Raw genomic sequence first — 24,826 nt, forward strand, 5'->3', positions numbered from 1 at the left:
TAAATATATGAATTTACAGTACATTTTCCTAATGACCCTGCTATATCTGGGTTTGATCCTATTCAATGGTGACAAAAGAATATCAAAGATGACCTGTCTTCTGTGGGGCTATAGACAGTTTCTGTTGAATTCTCAACACTTAAATCATGAAATGTAAAGATGCCATTCTAGGTAGGACACATCTGGGTCGAAGGACTGCTGATGCCAATTATGCTTCGTACATAATAATGCACATTTTACCTATTTGGAAAAAAATTCACATTTATTTACTGTCAAACAGGTGTTAAACTTTACACTGGATATTAGTGATGGGCTCATTATTAACAGGTTTACACAAAGGGATGAAAAAAGCAGAATTTTGTTGAAACAATTTACATTTCATTTGATTTTTTTATCATAAAATAAATTAATTACTAAATATAGGCAGAAGGAATATGGAAGAGTTATAGTTATGTTTTATTCATTTTTTTTATAGGACAGGCACCTTTTATTCACGAGAAAGCTTGTGAGAAGTGTCCAATGTCCCCTTTACCCCTTACCACCCAACCCTGATTAAAGAATGAACAGGGAATTGAGTTACAATCTTTGTTAGCTACACCAAATTTGTGCAAGGCTTGGCATAATTGGCTTCTAAAACAACTTTCTCCCCAAATTATGTTTTTTTTGGCAATAAAAATTCAAAACTTAAGAATAAAAACTAACTTGTCAAAGCAGAACACTGTTTACAGTGAAAAAATAAGTGAAAACAGGTAGAACTTGCATTTTAAACAAACTATCGTACTATGAACAGTGTAAGAAAAACAGCTTATAACATATGTGCAACCAAGAGCTTTTCACAATATTTTCTTCAAACTCTTTAAAATTATTTTTAATGACAATTATATTTCAGTTGGACACAAATGTATTTATTTTACCCTAGCAATAGAACAAAATATAATTTCTTTAGCCATTTTTTCATGAGAACGGTTCATTGTACAGTTGAGGAAATATATGAAATAAGGCCTGTGGCTTGATTGCTAGTGGTTAGACATGTATTCAATCTTTGCCCTAATGGAAAAGATCTGCAGTGAACTGCAAACCGATGCAGAATATCTCTCCTGCTTTTGCAAGTCTTGTCAGGAATAGTAAGGTACAGTAAATTTGTCCCACAGGATTTTAAAGCCTACGCCTTGTATATAATACAATGTAGGCCTAAGAAAAAAAAATGGTGCAGCCATATTTACAAATTTAGTTCACAACCTGCTGCAGTAAAATGGCTGGAAAGTGTTTATTTCTCTTTTTTTTTCACAATTTTGTTAAATTCAGCAGCAGAAGATATCTTAAATACCTTGTTGGTATTTCTTTTCTTTGTAACAAATAATTCATTTTAGTATACTCTGTGTATATACAAAGTTTTTGTTTTATAAAAATTCACAGAACTGCGAGGTCCAGTCATCCCTGTTACTGGAGAACCACGGGGTCAACAGAATTGTCTCTTCGAGCAGATATGAGGAAGCCTGCATGGGGCCAATTAAGTCTTTGTAATACTTGAACGTGGCCTTTAATATTTCTTTGCTACACTATTAAAGGCTTGTCACTAGTTGCATTTGTCCTTCTCTAACATCTCCTTCCGGAATACATCCTTCCTTGTTGATGGGAATGATATAGCCGTCGCTATTACCCCTGCTGATTTGATAGTACATCTGAAGCTGATGGCCAGCTCCTAGGTTTGGCATGCTCTTGTAGTAAATGTCCTCATTTTCGCTCCTCCTGGAGGGAGAGAGGTCTTCTTCAACGTCGGGGCTGCTCTCTGGGTAGGGAGAGTCTCTGAGGTTGGGCATGCTCGTGTAAAGAGAGTCTCTGTTGGGGGACTGGAGGTGGTCGTCAGCCTCGGCTGTCAGCTGTGAGACGTAGCTGTCAGTTCCCTCGGTCTTCACTTTCTTCTGGGGCTGGTACAGAAGGGAGTGAGTCCGCTGAGGGATGAGTGGGGCCTCCAGCTCTTTGTGGTGGAGCTCCAGCCCGGGGGTGTCACTGTGCATCAAAGATGAGGCGTCTGCCACGATGGCGTCATCTTCGCTACTGCTCCCGCCGATCACAGCCTTGGCTGGCAGCGCCCGCTCCAGGTTGTGGTTCTTGCTGCTGCCCCGCAGGTTGTTGTGCACTAACTCTGAAATGATCATTTTCTCAAAAGCTGTATCATTCAGGCTTAGTCCACAGTCTACAACTTGCACGCTGTCGTTATAGTCTCCATTGCGCAGTGAGTAGCTGTTGTTGAAATTACCATTTAGCGGTAGAGTATCCATGGCACTTGTATCCCTGGCATTGTTCAGTGAATGTCCTGGAATGGAAAAGGACAGCTCTGGTTATTGCCTGACATGTTTTTACCACTTTTTCTTTTTTTTTTTTTTTTTCTCTTTCTTTCTTTTAAACAAAGTTCTTTAATGTAGTTCAGGACAAAGTTGTACTTGGAAGTAAAACTTGAGAAAAGTTAGTTATTGAACATTCCCAAATGTAAACAGTTGTACACCTTATAGGAAAGATGCATTCTAAAAATAGTAATGTGTGTTTCCTGTGGGGAATAGTGGCATTTGAATTAATTTAATTTAGTGTCAATTCTGTGACTTTTCCACAAGGAACTGTTCACTCCATGCCCTTGCATATGTAATGCAAAGCAATTCATTTGGAAACATCTATGTTTTGAAGTACATCACCATGATTTAGAAAAAGGAAAATTAACAGAATTTGTCCTAAACGACACTAAATTAAAAAGGAATTAGATCACAGACATAACTGAAGGTAAATGTACAACATAAACCCACATAACTGGCAAGCAACTACTTTGACAACATTTCTAACATTTTTTTTCCTGGTTTGTTTTTTTTTTTTTGGAGATGAAGTAAAGAAAAGAATGAAAAAAAATGGATAAATACGAAGAATTTATGTTAAACAAGGACAGCCATCTTTCACACTACAGGAACCAGGGCCCACAAGCACCATCCAACAACACGATAGACAGCAGGTGGAATGACTCACTTTGGACAACTCACATCATGTCTGTCTGCTCAGGCTATCTGGCCTAAGAGTAGCTGATATATAAAAGAAAGTAAAATGATTTATTGTAACATGATGAAGAATTACTGAGCTTCTCAGCAACTTAGTCAGAGCAAGGGTTCAGCAAATTAGATTACTAAGCAATAACAGCTTTTCTTTTCCCACTTAATGTAATTTTTTTGCACTAATATTCTGTCTGCCAACAAAGGCCCCAGGCTCCTAAAGGTCAAAGTTTGCCTGCAGTCTGCATCAGTCACAGTGACAGCGCTGAATGAACCAGAATAGTTAATTAAGAATTAGGCCCACAGTTACCATGGGCATGGAAGTCAAATGCAGAAATGTTAGGAATTTCTGTAAGTATGGGTCACAGAAATTAAACCAAAGAATAAATATTAGTTGTGGAATGGGAAGAGGAAATCAGCCATGGCTGATATCTCATAGCTGTTGAGGGAATGACAGATTGGGTAAGTCTGCTGAAAACATGAAAAGGAGTTTAAGAGGGGGGAAAATGAAGTCTCATGATGATTAAAGTCTTTATGCTTTGGGTTTTGGCTTTTTTTTTTTTTTCTGGTAACTTGATAAAGAAAAGGTTTTCCTACAGACACAAAGACATGTAAACTATGACAGCACAGTGCTTCCCAAGCAAAGGAAAAAAAGAAAAGAAAAAAAAAAAACTTTGCAAGAAATTAAACAATCTGAACCATGGAAATCAGATGGTTAGAGTGTTCCTAGAAAAGCACTTTATCTACAGATATGTCTGGAAGTAAAGAAAGAATGAAGTGACTTTACTGAAATGAGACTGACCACTGTGAGGCTGCTGCATAATATGCAAGGCTTGGAGGAGTATGAGGGAAAAGTTTTTTGGAAAAGATTTCACATTTTCTCATTTTGTGGATTTTTTTTTTTTCCATAATTAAAGCTGCAGCTTATCCTAGAAAATTCAAAATTCTCTGGAAATATTGTTTTCAATTAAAAAGAAATTGCATTTTCTTATGAAAAGCTTTTTATCTTCGACTTTAAAAAAGGAGTAATAATTTCCAAACAAATTCTGAGCAATTTGCAAGTCATTTTGCATTTGTGTTATTGTTAACTCTTCTCCATGTGTACTGATTTGAACAGTGATGAGGGTTGTTTGAAAGGTCTCTTTAAGCTTTGATTAAACAACTATGTAGTTTTGCAATTTCATGTACGTTCCAAGATTTTTCTTGCAATGGATTTAGCTGTGTAGAACATATGGCATTTATAAAAGTAGACAACACATGGACCACATGCTGGATTCATTTCCCTCATGAAAGTGATTTAATTCTGTAATTTTAATTTTCTTTTCCTCTGCTAAAGAGATATCAAAATACATCTGATAATCCAAAATGAGTTTTCTATGATATACTGCAGAGTTAAGCATGTTAGAATATATTCAAATTGGTTTGATGAGGCAAATTTTGTTGCCCATGATCAGGTAATTAATTTGAAATCTTTCATAGCCTGTAGCAAGATTACTGTAGGAATGTTAAAATATAAGTAAATTGTTAAGCACTTCAGCATGACACTGCTTTGGTTTTAAAGAGCAAATTATTTCAGCATTGCATAACTTGTGTTACCAATAGGGTTTGCTACAGACCTTATGGCGCTTCCAAAAAGCAGTATGCAAGTACTTTTTGAATGTGGAAACATTTTATTTGCAAATTGTGAACCACTTGCCCGCTGAGTCTACTTCATGACCGCTAGTTATGTTTTAATTGTGCCCATTAAAAATCATGCTGAAAAAATTTACATTTGATAGGCAAAGTTAAGTTTTACTCCCATACTTGTCTCTCTGTAGGTTGCTAGAGGAAAGCATAAGGAAAGTAAGAAAACAAGAGAATGAAAATAGAAACTACAGTTCAGTTAAAAAGGAGACTTGAAATAAAAACTGGAAACAAAGTTTTATGAGCTCTTTTTCAAAGATTTATCATACTATTTACACTAAAGTGATCTTAGGACTCATCAAACAGTATCTGCAAGATATTTACTGATGAACTGCAACATAGTTAAAAAAAACAAGTAGATAATGTAACAACAAAATGTTAGGTAAATGATGACACCCTTTATTCCTACAGAACTAAACTGTTCTAACTGTTAATCTCAGGATTTTCCTACGGGAAAATTATCTCCCATAAAGCTGCACTATACTATAGTTTAGATCTCTTTGAAGCTGGATACAATTTTCTACTCCGGGGTATCCAAAGGTGCCAAGATGCCTTGCACTGCTTTAGTATCTCATCCATTCCATAAACAGGGTTTTCTCAGCAAGCTTTAGAGTCAACCTTACATTGCAGACACATGATACCTCTAAGTGATATATATCTTGAAGATGGGCTCTCGGACCATGTGGTGTCAGTCCTTTAATAGTATATTAAGATTTATGCCACCTGTGTTAAAAACATGGATAATTATTGGTAAATACTGTGAGGGCAAAGGCATTACTATAATATAGTGCAGTTTTACAAGCTGACATTGGCAACACTGTATTTCCCAAATTTATTTCAGAAATTCAGACTGTACGGCTGGGGTATTGCAACTTGAGCTTCTATCTAGGGAAAAGAGGGAATTTGGAGCGAGCCAAGAAAAGCAGTTTATTCAGGAAGTGTAAGCACACCTGGTGAGTTAAACACAGGAGCTGAAGGGGCATTACATACAACTGTTTCTGCGAGCAATGTGTTATAGGGGTTGTTAGTGCCGTGTGGTCGAAGAAGAGGGTTTGTTAGTAGGTAATTGCCAGTCATTCCTAAAGCAAAAGAAACAGAAAAAAAATGTCAGTTCCTTAATTTTAGCCTGACAGTTTCAATAAAGAATAATTTTTATTCATCATGAATCACGTAGGATTTCTAAAATGTAATTCAGCTGAAAATTTCTGGTGTATTTGAGATATGCATTGGAAATGGGAGCAGGAAAATATAGTTAGATTTCAGTGATTCACAGGTGCTGTCCAAATCCCCAAAGTAAACATCTAGAGAAAGTGATATTTACTAATGTATACAAAATCACTGTTAAACAAGAGTAGCAGTTAAATGTTTAGAGATCAAGGTACTACATAAAGCTACCAGAACTTTAAAAACGATAATTGGGAACACTTCTGTCCAGAATTGAGAGAACTGAATTTTGCAAACTGAAAGGTATTGAAAAACCTCTTATGACAGGATCAGAGCTGTTACTCACTTTATTAAAAACAGACAGATAGTGGAAGGGAATTGCTGTTTTCAAACAGACAGTGGATGACAAACTGCAAGAAGCATATCTTAGTGTATGCAAAAGTATGCATGCTGAGGGGAAAGAAAAATATTTGCTCTAAGAAATCAGAGCATTCACATTTTCTCCTGGGACATTCATGCTGCAAACCTATCTGCCAGGTTTTAAAAAAGAATTCCTCCAACGACAAATTTCTTTAAACTATCAGTTTACAAACAATATAAGACAATGTAAGACAAATACTACATAAACAGACTTCTTTTAAACTCTTATAAACTCAAATTTACATGTTAATGCAACACCATTTAAACACCTCTCAGAATAATCAGAAAAAAAACCCAGCATGTTTTGAAAAATTATTAAAAAGTCAATCTCTGATTTCTAGCTACTACAAGAAAAATGCTGTGATTTAAAAATTAATTTAAGCATTTCAATAAAATAAAATTCAAGTTTCTTTTTTATTACTTTGCAAAGCAGTACATCAGGATCAGGTCTGCATTACAGACCCAGGGAGAATTAAAAAGGCAGCTATATTTTTATAGTATAAATATTTTTATTTGGCAAGGAATGATATATATTCCAAATATTAATGCTTTTGTACTCACAGAGCTACTTAGTAGCAGAAATGAGCAGAAATTTCTAACACTCAGAGAATTATTGTCTGACTATGCTAATCTTATTTGAAAGTTTGTGTTAGTGATCAACTAAAAAAATTATCATAGCTTTTTTCCACTGTAAAGTTCATATAGAAATAATAATAACTGAAATATATTTTGCTTGGGTTTTTTTATTTTGTGTACTATATTTAATCTTGGTTAGAATAATTACGTATAATTTCTAGTTAAGATTTTTTTTTTCAATCTAAATTTCTTTGTGACAAGGGAAAAAAAAACTTAATTAAAAGCTTGATTTTTATTTTAAAGGAAAAAGTGACACTTGCCATTAATTATTAAAGTACCCTTATATGTATTTATCACTGAGATCGTGACAATATTGTAACAGAATACAGTTGATACCAATTTTTCTAATCATGGCAGAACATCTCCAGTGACTTGAGTCTGGAACTTGAAACAGGGAGAAGCTGCTGAGAACTCTCTTCAACACTGAATTAACTAACAGTGCAGCACAGTTAGAGCAAACCTCAGGAGTCAGAGACAGCAAATTAGGGTAAAAACCAAATTTTATGTAGCTTGTATTTTTTGAATTTTAGTAGGACAGTGAAGGGCACATGAAAAATACACCATTTCTACCTAGGAGAAGTTACTTAATTTTGATTTTTGCCAGAAGAACATGCAGGATTCATAAGGGGGTGGGAGGAGCAGTGAGACACACAGGCCTTACCCACTTTCTAGATACCAAAGAGCAAAAACAGAATCACACTTTCTGATACCTTTTGCTTTGCAAACACCACATTTTTTACTTCCAAAATGAATGTAAATACAAGTCCCTGCTATCGAATCCTGAATCTGAATTTTCTGTCTGGAAGTTTCTGAGTTGAGCAGGAACTGGTTGCAGTGAGACCAGGGCTACCTGCTCTCCACTCAAGGACTGGGTGGAAGAACAGGCTTCAAACCTGGCTTGCACAGCAGTCCTCTCTCACACTGCTGGCTCCAACTGCCTTCAAAACACACAGGGGAGGGGAGAAAGGGAGCGACAATCTGGCTTGGTTAATGCCCTAGTCTTCTGTCTGGACATGAGAATGAGGTTACAGATTTCAAAGTCTATCTGAGCTGAGAAGTTCTGAGTTTTGACTTCTCTGTGCCTGAAAATCTGGATTCTATCCCATGTTACAGATATGATGCTCTTTGAAATAGAAAAGATAAATGCTTTACAGACATCTTTTGCATAGAAATGATATCAATTAGATTTCACTGGGAAAATTTCTGCACCTAAAAATCAGTCAAATATGCATTAAAATGTTACTGCACTCATATTTCTATTTCAGATTTAACCTATAAAGGTTAAGAAAGATTTAAAATTATGATCTTGCTTTTAAGCTAAATTATTGATGAAACTAATTTAAATACATTCTCATGAATTGAAGAATTAAACTTCTATAGCAGGGGCCAGTTAAGGAAACATGGTTTTCAAAAGTGCTGGTGGATAACTTTAAAACTCCGGTTTTGTTCCAGATTTATTTTTTAAACATTCTTTTCAATTCTTGTGTGTTAAATGATATAAAATCTGTATTAAATTTATGTATTCTAAAACTGAAATGTTCCCAGTGACTGACCTTGATTAAGTGTTGAAGTGCTGTTGATGTCACCTGAGATAAAAGACGATTCTGATTGTTTTCTCACAGTGTCATTCCACATCCTCCTTATCCGACTCTGTTAACACAAAGCAGTGAGACAAAAGCATAGTAGGTTTTGACAGAAAGATTTTTTCCTATTCATGTGCTATTATGTAGGATATTTGTGTTTATTTTAGCCTCAAGTAAAAAATTCTTCTAGCACATGGTGAAAATTCCTTCTTATTTTTACTAAAATTTTAATTTATTGAACTTCATTTCAATGAAACACGATGGTATAAGCCTTCCTATAAACCAGTCCCTATTTGCAAGAGAAAAATAAGGCATTTAAATACCTTGCCAAACCAAAGTAAATGTTTAAAAAGAAATAATTCTACTATGCAGAAGTATGTATTTACCATCTAAATGACAATAATGAGAAGACAATTAGTCTTTCTGGTTGGAAGACATCTCAGTAGGCTTTTCATAAATGAGGTAATTAGAAGATGCTGTCAAAATCTTTGTTACCTGAGTGCCAGAGGAATAGCGAGCGCTAGTTCTCGTTGTTGATGCCTTCACTGAACTGTGGGGACTCTCAGTTGGAAGTCCTCCACAGCAGTAGGAATGCCTGAAGCATTTCCCATATTCCTTACGTACCTATGGGGAAAAAAAATTGCTTAGCACACAAAATAGTTTTAAATATCTGCTGGCAGAAACACATGAACCTTGCCTTGAAACTACTCACTTTTCAAACAAATAGATAATTCTTGTCTGCCAAATTGCTGGCTGTTAGCAGAACCACGTATTTCTCCCTACTCAGTGGCAGTATTAGCAGCTACCCAGGAGTTTTGAACCAATTATTTCCAAGGTATACACACACTTCTTAGAGATGTCCCTGAATAATCATTACTGAGTTACTTATAGAATTGTTTTTACTTCATTTTCATATTGTAGATTAATATAGTTAAGTTTACCTGAATTGAATGCTGGCTGAAAAGAGTGGTTTTTATAAGAGTTTTTGGTGCAGAAAGCACAGAAACCCTGTCCTCCCATCCTAGCAGCCGAGCACTGCTCAGTACTGCCCCTTAGGCGACGATTTCCACTAAGAGTGCAAAACTTGCAATGCCTGTAAAGGCATTTCTTATTCTGTGTAACTCATCCAGCTGCTGCTTCAGACAGCCACACCTGCCCTGGCACTGAGCAGAGCTCACAAACACCACTGCCCCACTCCAAGCACAGCCCCAGCTATGCTGGTGGAGCTGCTTGTCAGTGTTCCAGAGTCGCTTTTTGAACCATAAAAGCTGGGAATGAAGCACCTTCCACTTTTAGGACCAAAATGTAGAGTTCTAATTCCTGTCTTTGTTGAATCTAGAAATTTGAATATACCTATGTTTATGATTTTTTTTTTTTTCCTGACAGAGCAGCAAAACTAATTAATGACTTCAGCTTCAGTGGCTGCATTTATTTACCTTCTGTTTCCAGTGACCTACTGGAAGCTTTAGTTATGTTATGTGTGATAAGAATTGCCACAAAAGTAATCAGGATCATTTTACAGAGCAGTTAATTCTCTTATATTCCGTGACTGCTTCACTGACCACTATTTTTGGACGAAGAAGCGCATGTGCATGTCTTGGCAGCAAGACTGTATCAGTGAAAGGACACTGGATAGAATTCTTACAGATGTATAAGCCTAAATTCATAAATCTCCCAACACGTTACATGGGAACTTAAGGGTCTCTTCTACATCAATGAGACTTAGGAGTTTCTGTGAAAAGAGGGATTTCAGCTAATCTGGAAATTCTGCCTGCCCTATGAATATGTAAGACAGAAAGTTATGTGTATGCAAAAAGGGGAGAGAAGAAAATGCAAAAAATTAATAGTGTGGATTTACATATGTAATGTGCTGATTTCTACAGGAGTTTTACTCATAGAATACATACTGTATTCTGATTCTATAAATCACAGGGAGGTAGAAAGTTGAATAATTTGTGCTTCAACTTCAAGATAGGCACAGTAAGTCAGCTGTTTATAAAAGTATATGGTACAAATTTTAAGTCAACCCCTATCTATATCAGCACAAAAGACATGCAAAAAATTAAAACAGAAATGAAACAACTTAGAATTATAATTTTTAACCCTGGAAAACGGTGGTCTGTATACACCATCACTAGATGGTGTATAGAGATAATACCTAAGAAAATACATTCCTGAACACTAATGGATATTAAATGTTCTAAACCACTACACAGTAGAGACAATAGAAAACAAAACTGTATCTTTACCCAAATACCACCCTCCAGGGCTGGTTTTGCCTAATGCCTATATTGCAGTGAATGTACATTATCTGTCAGGACTGCACATTCCACTGTCATTATTTCTAAATTATAGCTTGTTGGATACTGATGGAAGCAACAGCACTATCATCTCGTCAGAACTGGAAACATAATAGTTTTCACTTCCACAATTCTATTTCTCTGTTCAATTTAGTGACCAAGTAGTAATAACAGAATAAAAAGACTACATTAGCTATGCAGACAGAGGATAGAACAATATCCAGTCAAAGGCAGTGACACTTAAAAATCTTAAATGGCAGCTTTAACATTCTTTCAGGTATAAATCTTATTGCTCTAGGTTATGTTTTTTCACACTTGACTGGTATTTTAATATTGCTTTTTGCTGACTCTACTTTATATTAAAACAATGCACAGCTGTGAAAAGAAATAAAAAAGGAATCTGTTTCTGATTTTCAAGTCTAATACAAACAGTAAAAAGGGAAACATATAAAACCCTAACCTAGAAATTATTTGCATTTTGAGAATGTTTGCATTTTCTTCCCTATCTTCTTCTCTTAGGCTCAGTCTTCTCCCTAAGTGTGCTTTTGTTCTCTCCAAATGAGTGGAGTGTCATGTTCATCTGGGTAAAATTCTGCCTAGCAGATCTTTCCCTAAAACACCTTTGAATGCCACTGTCTACACCACATTCAGAGATGCTGGTAATGTTAGGACTGGTACAGTTGAGAACATGAGCATGGGATTTTTGTATTTACACAACAACACTTTATGCAATGGTCCCAAACCATCTTATAAATATCAGTTAATTATGTCTCTGGTGAGCTAATTATAATGGGAGTTAATAACTGCTAGGTCTCCAGCCTAAAATTGGTAAAAATATTTAGAATCTAAATATTGCAAATTGGATGTTTCCAAATATAGGACATACTGCATTTCATGTTAAATTTGTTTGGGTGGGATTTTTTGATGTTCACCCTTCCTCTCAACTCTCATTACTTTCATGTGTCCTGCCTTTCAACAAAGGCTTTCAGCATTTTTTATGCACTCCTCATTAAAGTACCTCTAAGGCATCCCTGGTAGCAATCTCCACCCTCTGGGGAAGAGAAGGGGTGCAGGGAACCCAAAAAAGTGTCCCACAGAACTGCACCCTTCACTTTTCTTCTCTCCTGCTTGCTCCCCTCTCTCCTTCAAGCTTTCTCTCTCTCTCAAGTCTCCCTCTGTCTCTCTCTCCTTCCATCAGACCTGTTCCTCCTGGACCCTTCTGCTTTCATCCACTGAAGGGGAGCAGAATTAATTTAGCTCATCCCACTCCTGAGGGAGGCTTCAGTGAAGAGCACAAAGCTCTTGGGATTTCTGGGGGAGGCAAACACTTGGGAAAAAAGTATTAATGCTGGCATCTTTTCCATCTTCAGAAAACTACTCCTGTTAGCAGCCATCTAGCATTAATGACTACTTTTTTATAAGGTGTTTCAAAGTTCTTAATAAAACTAATTTTCACATCCCACTCAATTTTTGTAATGAATGAGCACACATAGTACAATCCCTGCCTATCACCCATGGCTTTATGTGGCAGCTTAATGGGATCTCAGGAGAGGTGCTCTGCCTTGAGCCAGGAAAAGGGGAGCATTTCCAGGCTGATATGGCTGATGTTGATCCTTTGTTTGCAGCACTGCAGCAAAGGCAGGGCTTGTTTCATGTGGACATAGAAGACTTTTGGCTGTAAGTCCAAGCTAATATGTACCACATTACCAGTGTTAAACTTCTACATTTTCTTCACAAAACCTCCAAACTTTGCAAGCCCAAGCTGAAAATCCTGCATCCATGTTAAACCTGTCTGGGTCACAGAGCAGTTACATGACTCCCATAGCACATACACCAAGAACTGCATTGGAATTCTAGTCCCCTTCTCAAACTACTTCAAAATACTCCCGTTTTTCAAATTGTTAATTTTATCTCTATTTTCTTAAGAATTATGTGTGGCATTTCTAAGAAGTTAGGGAACATTCATCTGTGGTTTTCTTAACTTACCTTCTTTTGAAGGGCACAATGAAAGATGAAAATAAACATTCCTTGGAAAGCATTAAATACTGTGAAGAGATATGTCATCACAACGGTCCCCTCATTTATAAACAGCAGACCAAATGACCATGTTAGGCCAAGGAGACACAGGAGAGCAAATGCACCCAGGACCCAGGACCTGTAAAAGAAAATTAATTTTAGTAACATTACTTATGAGAATGTACTTCGCCAAATCCAATATTAACATTTCAGTTCCTGCAGTTGACTTTTACTAGTTTCACATTCAAATGTAAAAATTCCTTGGATTTAACCTTTTATCTATTAAAGAAAGAACAATTCAATTCAGTACTCTTAGACTCCAGTGAAAACAGCAAAAGTAGATATAACCTTTGTCTTTCTCAAGAACTGCATAGGATGCCAAAACTATTTTGAAATGCAGAAGTATAGCACAAGGCCCAGCTACTCCACTGCTTTATCTGCTTTTAGAGAAGAGATTGATAAATCTGGCTTAGTCACTAATCACACCATAGATTTTAAACAGTGGTGCTGCCATATGACACCAAATAATGTAACACAAATGCACAAAGGTTAAACAGCAGATTAAAAGCCTAGAGCCCAAATCGTTAATGCTCCGATAAACTCAGCTAAACTGAAGCTAGAGGATGTAACTTCCGCATGAAGAAACCCTGCTGAAATGTGACAAAAATATGGATATTGCTTTACAGAACAATCTAAAAAAGATTCCATCATGAATAGGTTAAGGAAAAGGAATTGTAGCGAACAGCACAGAATGAAAGGGAAAGGGAATTTAGTCAGTGAATTCCACATCTAACTAATGATCTTACTTGATAAATGGCTTATTATCTTCATAGCTAGAAAGCATTATAAGCAGAAAAGAGAAACAAAATTATTAGACAGAATTGAAACAGAAATTAATAAGAGCATTTTTAATTGTCTATAAAAATTAGTCAAAATTAGGAAATTCAAAATGCAGAGGCAAGCAATTTAAAATTATAAAGGCATATAATAGTTTAAAAGTCTTTAGCAAATCAGGTATCTCAAAAATAGTTAATTAAAATTAAGGGAAATCCACAATATGACCGAGTTTGTAAAGTTAAAAATCATGCCAGAAGTTTGTTAATGTAGGGTTCTATCTTACCCAGGTAAGTCCGTATTATAGTAGCCATCACAAACACGGTAATTACTGGTGTGGATGAGAAGACAGAAAGAGGAAAAGGAAGAAAAGAGAGAGATGCTAAAGATTAGCTCTCTCTCTCATCATGCAACATGCAATGAAGCTGATACTGACCTATCTAGAACATCTAGTTCACAATGTTATCCTTACTGAAAGTCCCCCTTTGCCATTTCCAACGTTCAAAGCAGATCTGTAAGACCCTTTCACATCCAACCCTCAGCGTTAGAAAGTGGCACCATCCCTTCAGTGTTGGTAACAAAAACCTTGAATACAATGTAAGGCTATAGAGAATACAGTAAAAAGCTATCTAAAGAAGCGAGAGTTGCCAAAGCCTTGTTAGTTACATAAAACTTATATTACTCTGCAAAAGGGATACTACAGTAGAACACCATGATAAAGTAAACATTTGTTAAATTAGCATGAAAACAGCAGATAATCTTCAAGTTAACAATAATAATAGAGTCAATTCTCTTGGGAGAACAGGATTACGAGTAGAAACTGCTCAGAATCCCTAAATCAAAAAGTCATTTAACAAAACAAACTTAATATAATCATATCAGCCATGCAAACAGGAACATCATTTTTGAACTGCATTTTAAATGCAAATGAAATTACTACAGTGCTGTGGCATTTCCGTGAAACAGTTTCTTGGCACTAGTTCCAGGCTGAAATTATCTAATTTTGACCGCCGTTTGTGACATTACAGCAACAAAGTGACGAAAGCAGGATTGGCTCTGTTTGCTTCTAATTGACATCTGCAGTTGCTGGGAGACAATAGCATGTGCTCCTAATGGAGAGTAGCTTTCAATCAGTTCAGCAATCAGAAAATAATCATAGTTCTCATACTTGAACACAAAGCACTTACTTAATGTTTTCCAACCTGCTAGAGTCTGGTTTCAAAGTGTTTGAGTGCTTCACCATTTTGCACAATGTGATCACCAGGAAGATAAGATTCAGCTGTCAAAACAGATAAGAATGAAATTAAACTACTTCAAGTAATAGGGTGAATAATGATGATGGTACAGGCTAAACAAAAACCCTGTAGTTTATTTCCAAGTAAGTAGTGAAAATTGGTAACTATATCAGATGGTCTGCAAACTGCAACTGCAAGTAAGGATAAGAGGATAAAAATATTAGAAGTCCTTGTTTCACTTAATTTCCCAAATGCACCACATCATCGTGAGCTACCATATTTAACTCATGTTCAACACTTGCCATTGTCACTCTAGCTCTGTCTCCCAGCATGTTTTGCTCATCACCTTTACCTGTCACCTCTGGCCCTGATCCACATCTCACTCTCAGGACTATGGTCACCCTTTTACTGGGCTATACTAGTTGTCTTTTTATCACCCCATCCTGATTTTGAAATGTTTTTCACCTTTCCTGGTTTCTCCTTTATTTTTTTTTTTTTCTTTTTATTCCTTTTTGTTCTCACAATCCTACTGGGGTCTTGAAAAGACCTTAAATGTAACTGGAAAAAAAAGAAATAGAGAGGAAAAAAAGAAAAAGAAACACAAAGATGTAGCAAATGCATCAAACTTAATAGTGCCATAGACATGTGCTGGTGGTGCACCCTCCTGCTGCCCTCTTTCCCTTTGTAGTCTGGATTCTGTCGAAGTGAGACTGTGTGTGCCACTTGAAGGACTGTGGCATCTTATTCTTGTTGTGTCATTCATAAAGGTAACACCAGGGAAGATACTGAAGGAAATTTTTTATCATCCTCTTATTGTGAAACAGAATCACAGATATCAAAGTTACTGGGTGCCTTTCTCCTATCGATTTCAAAGCCTGTGAAAAGCACAGGCAAGCCAAATACAAGGATGCCCGCAGAATACTGGCTAAAAAATTGTATCCAATTAATTTCAGTAATTAGTTTCTGCTGTTCTATATCACAGAGAAAAGCCAGACAAAATTGTATCTTTGAAATCAGTAAGAGCCATGTCCTTTCAGCAAGAAGAGACACATCCTTGTCTACTACTACAATGGTCCACACAAAATAGCTGCACCCAAAGCTGAGAGAAGATGGAAGAATGTGCTTGGACATCCTTATAACGCATACAATAGATAGAGAACCCCATTCTTATAATCATCCACATCTATATATCTGTAACTGGCTACTGATAGGGCAGTCTCTCAATTTGGGCAGCCTTTGGTTTAAAACAGCTTAAAAATCTTCACTATTTTTGTAACACTGGGGACACCAGTTCATGCCAGATGTGTTCCTGCAGCTGTGTCTCAATGGTCAGAAATGTCACAGAAATCCTAATAAAGAGTTGGTGTTAATCTTGAAAAGATGACTATTTTGAAGGCTCTGATCAGAGTCTGTTAATAAGAATACGTATTATAGAAACAGTTCCTACTGCTACAGGCAATCATGTTATTACTCCTGCTGCTGTCGCCAAATCAGGATGGACAGCATGAACTATAATGCAGCTCTCAACACCAGAATAGTGCCTGGCAACTTTTGATCCTATCATTCAAAGTGTAACATTTTTACAATTGTATGTTAAGATTAATAGAAAAGGGTGTTTGTGAAACAAATACGGAAAATAATCTTTTATGATTGATTTCTGTTTGTGTTTCAAGATCTGGCTGAAAATACTTAACCTTTAAGCTGATGTATGTACATTGTGTAGGTTAAGCATATTTCCACTGCTGCAAAATGTAATAGAAGTGTCAATAATTCATGATCTTCGTGATAATCTCTTATGATTCTTATAGGAAATGACTAACCAGATGAGAAAAACCATTTCTTCTATCATTGTGATCTCTTCCTCTCATCTAGGTTTCCACTGTACCGCGTAACTTCATTGGATGAGAAAACAAGTTGCTTCTCTTCCTGGCCTTTGCACCAGACAGAGCACGGGCTCTGCAACTGACTTCATACTCAGTTCCATGTCTTTGCACACAGATTTTACTTTTCTCTACTTGAAAAAAGTTTCTTGCACAGTTTGGTAGCTGACATAACATGAACTTCTTCAGCCTGCTTGAAAAATGCAACCTCAGTTTGCTTTTTGTGAAAACAAACAGATTAAGAGCTAAGACATGCCCTGTGTCAATCCTAACACGTACATCAACTTTGGCTGCAACCTATGCATCTGGGAGTGCACAATCCAGTTCAGAATAGTATTTACAGCACAGCTGGAAGTTAATCCTTGCCTAAGTAGCTACCCTGGAGTATCCTGTATTGTACTTGCATCATCATTCTTGGATCAAAAACTCATAGATATGCCTTAGCCCATAAATGACTGCCTTATGAAACAAGAGGGTTTTATCCTCTGATTCTTTGTACAACTGAAGTGCTGGTCTGCCACATGACAAATAAAAACTTGTATTCACATCCTGAGGATCCTTTGGTGACATGTGAGCAGACAGGGCCTTAGCCCAGAGTTTGAGCCACGCTCCAATGTATTAAACGGGTTTTATGTAGGTACTCAGCTCTGTCTGGGTATATGTCCTTGCTGCACCAGGGAACAACTGCACAAAGCAGTTTCTTAAGTGACATTTTCATTGTAATTTAGGTAAACACCCACAAAACCAGCCCACAGAAATAATAATGCCGTATCACAGCAGCTGAAAAAGTCCCTCAGAGAAAAAAGGAAAAATACTGTACTTTGAAGACAAAGTAACTATGACAACTGAGCATATGATACTTGTTTCTCCATCACTGTGAAATATTGCATAGTTTTCAGTTTCAGCAGTCAAAAGACCATGGTTTGCCACTTGTTCAAACATGCTGGCATTTCTGTTACACATTCTATCATTATAAAAACCCTATTTTGCTTGCTTACAGATATTGTAACCAAACCTTTCTATAGATTTGCTTTTGGCTCCCTGTTTTTCATCTAGAAATTGATTGTTTTGGAGGAACTCATGAGTTAAAGACTTTTGGGCACCCTGCCTTTTTTTTTTTTTTTTTTTCTTATGTAAGACACTAAGAAGTGAGGGAAGGGAACTTGCTGGAAAATAATTGCTTTTATAAGGAATAGCTGAATTACTTTTCTTGGTGAGAAATGTGCAGGGGAGGAGAAGAAAACACAGCTACAACTTTTGTATTCATTTGTACAAACAAAGCTTTTTCAGCTCTGAGCAATGAGGTCTGGCTCAGAGCTGAGGCTATTTTGAGAAGAGACCACAGATCTCCTGAAGCTCCTTTCAACCTGAATTGTTTATGTGAGGACTGAACTGTTACTGATCTAAGCAAATGAATTTGTAGATGTTTTCCAAGCTCCACAGATGGCCTGAGCAGGACACCTTTCTTCAAGAAATGTTCACCACAAGCATGCAGTACTCAGAGGTCATGCAAAGGCCCATGTGAATGGCAAGAAAGACTTTTGAGAGCAACCCTCTAAGAGAAAAAATGGGCCTCTGACAATGGTGGTGTTCTCATTACTTCATGTAATATAAATGGTGAGTGACTGGCTGGACCTCAACATGACAACTGGGCTGCATTATCCCAGACGAGCCAAAATCTGCAGCTGAACAGTACTGAACAGTACTCCTCTTCAATGCTAATAAAAAACATAAATACATTGTGCAAACTCACACACAGATGCACAATGTATACGTCTCAAACAGTCCTGAAATTATACCCTTAATCAAGTCTGTAAAATCTCTTTCATGCTGTGTGTCTGCAAATCAGACCAGCACTCTTTTGAAGGCTAAAAATAAGAAATTAAAAGTCTGGTCAGGCATGAGGTTTGGATTTGAAGATTCTGGTATGATACCAAGGAGTGACAGAACACACAGCTACAGAAGGTGGAGCTATACTATGAGATCTTTTAAAACATTAGCTGGTAATAGTAAGCAAAAATTTGAATTGATAGTATTTAATTTATGTTTATACTTGATTCTAATCTACTTTCTAAAACTTACTGTCTACTGGGAGAGATGGTATACTGGATAGAGAACTAGCTTAATCTATATCCTCATTTTAGAATTTTGTGTAAAGTCAAAAAGGAAAAAAAATTAGAGTAGCTTCTAATATGCTTGTCATCTCTTAATATGACAAATGTAATTAGATAGAACAAAGTGAAAGACAATTGATATATATTTTAAAAATAACAAGTTATTACTTTAAAATATAAAATATGAAGAATTTTTACATTAATAATCAAATGCAGCACCCCAGAAGATCATGCTTCTTTCACAGGAAACAAACATATGGCCATGTCTCTTGGAAATCAGAAGAAACTGAACATGAGAAAAGGTGTAAGTAGGAAATTTGTCTTTCCAGCCCCTGAAACCTATGTAATTTGGAGAGAGTGAGTGTGACCAACTCAAATTAACTTTTTAAAAAAGTGGGTGTACTAACCTGCACAGAAGACTAATCAATTGGAATTCGCTGCAGGTACAATGAATTAGTAGCAAAATAAAGCTAGATTTTGCAAAAATTATTATAAATTTTCCCCTGTGACTAATAGATAAAATACAATTTATCAAATGTCTACTACAGCAAGATAAACATACATTATTTCTAAAAATAAGTTTACAAATCAATTTTCACATGTGGAGCTAAGTTATGTGTACATCTGTACCTCCACTGACTTAGGTAAGCACTAAAACTTCAACTTGGGTGAGAACATTTAACACATTCTGTGTTAATGAAATGCAGCATCTTAGCAATCTTTGCTTAGACAACCATTGGTAGACTTATGCGTGGGCTCTGTCTGTGAGCTGGGAGAAGCAAACTGCAACAGTCTTGGCTAAATTAAACTGACACCACCCGTTCCTTGGGCATGAATGGATTTGGATCTACATGGCAGTCAAAGTGCTCAGGCTTTTCTGACCACAGATTACAGAAATGCACTGTTTGTTTTATAGCCACGAACCTGCTCAATGGAATCACGTCTGCCTCGAGCTTAGCAGCTTAAAATTCATTCCACACAGCCTGCAGTGCTGACATGGATACGATAAGACAGAAGAACAGAAACACCACTCTGAAGTAACCTAGCTGAACTGCACATGTTCTGACCCTTTTTGAACTCCCCGGAGCTTTTGTTACCTGGCAAATGCAGCTCTAAAACTGCTCTTGTATCTCCAGATCTTTGCTCATAGCCATGCAGAAGCCTATTTCTCCCTGGGACTGGCAGAGAGAGAGGTGCTCTCTGAAGGCTTCTAAATGAGTGTGCACCCTGAACTCTTACTGAACTGAATTAATTATTAAAGATGCAGATGGAGCTGTCCAAATGATAAGAACAGCTCCTGACGTATCATGATCCAAGCTTTCATTAAACCATTTCAGGCATACTAATGGTTTCCCACCGCTCATTACTTACATGCTCTTTTCTCATAGATATAATAACCCTGGTGCCCAAAGGCATGACAGGCTACAGAAATAGTGAAGTTAAAAGTTCCTCAGAAGATGTACTGAGGAGCTTCATACTTCCTCCTCATACTTCCCATTCTCATTTAGTGCAAAAAATGTGCACAGACACAAGCACAAATGCTTACAAATTCAGAGCTGTAAATTAAGATAGAAGGCAATACTGTCAAAAAAGAGTTCATGCACAGGTACTATTGAACTGAGAAACATAGAAGTGATTTGAACAACATGTTAAAACGCTTACCAAGCCAAAATTCTCACATGCTACTAACACTAAGTAAGCTACATTACAAATATAGCTCTTTGGTTACAGTGCACATGGCATATTATTTTTCAGCCACTACACTTCTCACACTTCTTCCTCTGGTTTCTCTTGCTTTCTCAGCTGGGACGATTAGAGGGCAAAGCAATTGCCAGAGAAGAATTACTCCCAGGAACTGTGCTGTGATTGCTACCTGCTGTTTCATATTTTTCAAGTTGGGAATACTGCTCCCAAAAGCCTTTTGCGTCTCAGTCTAAATGATTTGCTGGAGGATAATAATGTCATGGCCAGTAAATAATAGTGAACTATGTCTGTACATGGTCAATATGATTAAATGTCCTTCACCTCTATTCTCACTCTGACCTGGTTATGAAGAAGTGAAAAAGCCGTCAGCAAAGCCCAAGGCTTCCTATGTGAAATGTTATTTTAGAGGAAGGGAGAGAAATATAGGTGACTTAGCAAAATACCTCCAGTAATAATAAAAAGAGGAAGGAGCCATAAACAAAAAGCAAAATTATCACCACACAACCAGACTTGAGGTGACTTAACTATTGTAGCATGAAACTCAGAACAATTTCCAGAATAATTACAACTGCAAGAAACAACTTCATTGAAAAGTATTGTCCATCTTATTGAGCATACTAAGTCTTTCTTTCAATTGCAATTTTGGGTTTAATTAAAAAAAGAATCCCCATCATTCTGAGATATGATTTAATTTGAATGCATTCAGAATAAACTCTGAACAATTATTATGGTCTACACTTAAATCTCACAAACACTGTAATTTTTCTAATTCAAGTTGTACACACATAAATTTTGGCATCTACGCCCATGTCTTTGAAAATATGCCAGTGAACTCTAACAACCTCTACATTGCACAACTATCTTTTCTTAAGTGACTGCTCAAGGATTCAAATAGTTTGTGATATAAATGGAGTAAATGCAAGCCAAAATCTTGGCCAGTTGCATTTTTTAGTAGAAATTTCCATAATCAAAATATCAGTTTGTAATATAAGTACAAAAAGTGCTGAAATATTATGTGTGGCACACAGATCTATAAAAGTCAAAGAAATTGCAAAATTATGCCTGATGCATGTGCTTTATACTGAAAAAACAGTATTTCTGAATATGGAAAAATACAATTCCTGAATTTGGAAATTCAAGTGAACTGAAATTCTGTTAATATTTCACAACTCTACTACTGTGACAGGGCAGAAAAACATGCAACTATTCACTATTTCAAAAACATGAAAACTAGTTAATTCATCCTTCCAAACTATCAGCAATTATGAGAAAAGGCCTCCACATACATAGGCTATGTCCCCAGCCAGCCTTCTACAATATTTCCCAAGTAAAGCCAGGTTCTAAAGATACAGAACTAGCAGAGAAAACCCAGGTGAGCCAAAATGCACATCCTGCATTCGCTGCGCTCACAAATTCCTCCACTGTGTATTGCTGGTACTGTTAGGCTGAAATAAATGGAAGAAGTTCTCTCCCTGGTTTGACATGTGACTTTTTACCAGTTTTTTTACCTGGAAGTGCTCAGAGAATTGGTAATTGATGTATGAATGCAACATTCTGTGTTAAGGGGACACTGAGGCACCTGGCTGTGGGTGCACAGATGGGTGCAGGCACACAGTGACTTCAGCAATGAATGTGCACAGGCTTTGTACTGGTTACATATTTATTTATTTGTACTAAAGTAGAGGAGTTTGTGTCTCACAGGCACTACATGTAACACAAATACACACAGAAGTAGGCATGGAAAAATGTGCACATGCAAATACACATACAAACACTGTGTAAGTGTAATGGAACATAAAATTTATTTAATTATCCAATGCATTAGAATACCCTTTTGAGATAATTATGTGAGATAATTAGCTGTTAAATTCTAAAATGCATACAGTAGTGATTCAATTGAAAGCAATAATAATGGCTCCTCTTAAAAAACCCCTGTGTTTAGTACTTCATTGATTTTTCATATGACTACACATGTCAATATGACCTTCAGAATTCAAACCATTAGGAAAAAATGGCCATGCTGAAGTGCCACCACAGCTTTGACAATTAATCATTTGGTCAGCACATTTTAAAGATTTCTATATTTAGTCACATTACAAATTGTTTATAAGCATTTCCATGGAATGTTTTGTGAATAAGAATGGCATTGAATGAAATTTTAAATCTTTTTAATCTGCTGTGAGGCAACCTAAAAAAAAAAGTAAAAAACCCAAAGTTCTTACCAGAATAATAAAGGTAACAGGTCCAATGAAACTCCAGATAAAATAGTTATCTACATGTAGCCAGCAACTATTATGGAAGAGAGAGAATGAAAAGGGAAAGGCTGCATTAGCACCTCAGTCCAATAAATGGAAAGTGCAAAAATACTTCTTAAGGTAACACTTTGCCAGTAAACAATGATGAACATTGCGCAGTACCGCTGACTCGTTGGACAACACCTAACCCGAAATTCTTCTAATGAACTCTATGTAATAACACTACTGAACCTGAAACTCCATCATCAGGAATAATTAACATCAGGAGAAACAAAACCAAAACAAGCTCTCCTTTCAGTCAAAAGGTTTGGTGACAGGTGCTATCATGGACTAATGAAACTAACATCAGAAAATAATTTTTGCAGGCTTCCCATGTGATCTTCAAAGTCTGCTTTTAACTTTATATCATATGTTAAGTGCTCATGCCTGAGGAAATTCAGATGCCATGTTTTGCTGAATAACAATATGGTATAAATAAAATGCCCCATCTGGGAGTTGAACTGTAGAGAAAGAATACATAAGATACCAGACTAAATTACGTATAAACCTATTAGGGCCAACTCCACTTAGCAATTCATTTTTCATACAGCCCAGTTCCCTGCTGAATTCTCTTATTTGTCTTTCATCAGTAGCAAAATCAAGCAGCTTTCTTGTAGTCAACAGTATCTTTCCATTCTGTGACTAATTTCATCAAAGGACAAAATAAACACTACTGAAAGGCAAATTCATGCCTCCAGCAACTTGAATCCTCAGAAATGTTTTCTGTCTACCTTCTGTCACTTCCTATATACATCTGTATTTTTGTAAATAAAAGGCTGTGGCTAATTTTAATCCCACTCTACTTGCCTGATAAAATATTATCAAAATAAGACACATAGGTTGGAATATTGTACTGTCGTAATTCAGGATGAGAGCTAGCTAGAGGGACAGCTGAACAAAGAGATCTAATGAAGCATTAGCTTAAAACTGGATGGTTAGGCTTGTCAGATACTTTAAGTTGAGAATTTTTGCTTAATATACATCCGAGGACAAAAAGTTATTTACTTTTTCAATTTGTTTCAGGTCAATCTTTTGTGTTAAAAGAAAGACTATAATTTAGAATTGGTCTCTCCAGAGTACAAATCCCCTGAACCTAGAGAATTACAAAAGACTTGATTGTAATTTGTGCACAGCATTGCCATTCTCTTACCAATAAAGCTTTCAGATGGTATTTTAGTCTGTCAGGGACCCTCTGACAGCTAATAGGCTTTAAAAAATTATTCACTTGAAAAACACTCAGGTCACTTGCAATTACTTACGCTTTCTCTGTTCCGTAGCTCTTATAGTCAATAGCTGCTGAGACACCAACTACTGTAGCAGGGAAGAGGTAGCCAGCAACATAATAGTACTTCTTTCTAGAATATTCACTTTCAAATACTTCTACTAACATTAGATAAAGCTGCACTCCTTCTAGACACATCCAGGCAAAGGCTGCCAGGAAGAAAAAGTGTAAGAGACCTGCAAAAACCGGACATGCAATCTGCAAAGAGAGAGAGAGATGGAAATGTAAACCACTAAACCTTCACATCATTACCTCTCCAACTGACCAGTGTGCAATAGAACAGCAGACAGTTCTATTAGAGACCTTTCACAAATTCAAGAGCATCTTCCCTACCTCAAAACATTCCCTGAACATTTGAAAACGCTATTATGCGCAAAGTTAATTAGCTGAACAGTGTGGAGGCCCAGGGGCCTGATTCCAGAGTGCCTTGACCCTGGAGGGGATGGATCAGGTGAGGGGAGACGCCCCTCATGATTAGGGTGGGGAAAAACTTGTTCCCACTGGCTTTTGCAGCCATATGTTGGTGCCTTTTGGGTTCTGGTGGTTCTTTCTACTGGTTTGTGGAAACTGGTCACCCTTTTTCAGCCCCCATTCGCCATTTATGTATCTTTCCTAGAACGTTCTTCCTTCCATTGGCTCTGTTTTGCCA

At 36.7% G+C, this 24,826-nt stretch overlaps 1 protein-coding gene across 50 annotated transcripts in view; it reads right to left on the reverse strand.

Moving 5' to 3' along the window:
- Positions 1 to 243: 243 nt before the first annotated feature.
- ADGRL2 (adhesion G protein-coupled receptor L2) overlaps positions 244 to 24,826 on the reverse strand; it is a 389,866-nt gene continuing 365,283 nt past the window's right edge. For 9 of the 50 annotated variants that reach the window (XM_086901649.1, XM_023932664.2, XM_086901647.1 and 6 more), the window contains 7 exons: positions 24,155 to 24,375; positions 22,824 to 22,890; positions 14,856 to 14,947; positions 12,805 to 12,973; positions 9,014 to 9,142; positions 8,489 to 8,585; positions 244 to 2,317 (listed from right to left, as the gene is read on the reverse strand). In XM_086901649.1, coding sequence (XP_086757775.1) covers positions 1,563 to 2,317; positions 8,489 to 8,585; positions 9,014 to 9,142; positions 12,805 to 12,973; positions 14,856 to 14,947; positions 22,824 to 22,890; positions 24,155 to 24,375 — 1,530 coding nt within the window. In that variant the 3' untranslated portion in view covers positions 244 to 1,562. Of the gene's footprint in view, positions 2,318 to 3,012; positions 3,066 to 4,801; positions 4,854 to 5,356; positions 5,439 to 5,665; positions 5,795 to 8,488; positions 8,586 to 9,013; positions 9,143 to 12,804; positions 12,974 to 13,640; positions 13,668 to 13,954; positions 14,000 to 14,855; positions 14,948 to 22,823; positions 22,891 to 24,154; positions 24,376 to 24,826 lie in introns of all 50 variants that reach the window. The other 41 variants (XM_086901631.1, XM_086901629.1, XM_086901635.1 and 38 more) reach the window with 22 other exon arrangements.

The sequence above is a fragment of the Cyanistes caeruleus genome, chromosome 9, assembly GCF_971803275.1.
Source record: "Cyanistes caeruleus chromosome 9, bCyaCae1.hap1.1, whole genome shotgun sequence".
NCBI classification, from domain to species: domain Eukaryota; kingdom Metazoa; phylum Chordata; class Aves; order Passeriformes; family Paridae; genus Cyanistes; species Cyanistes caeruleus.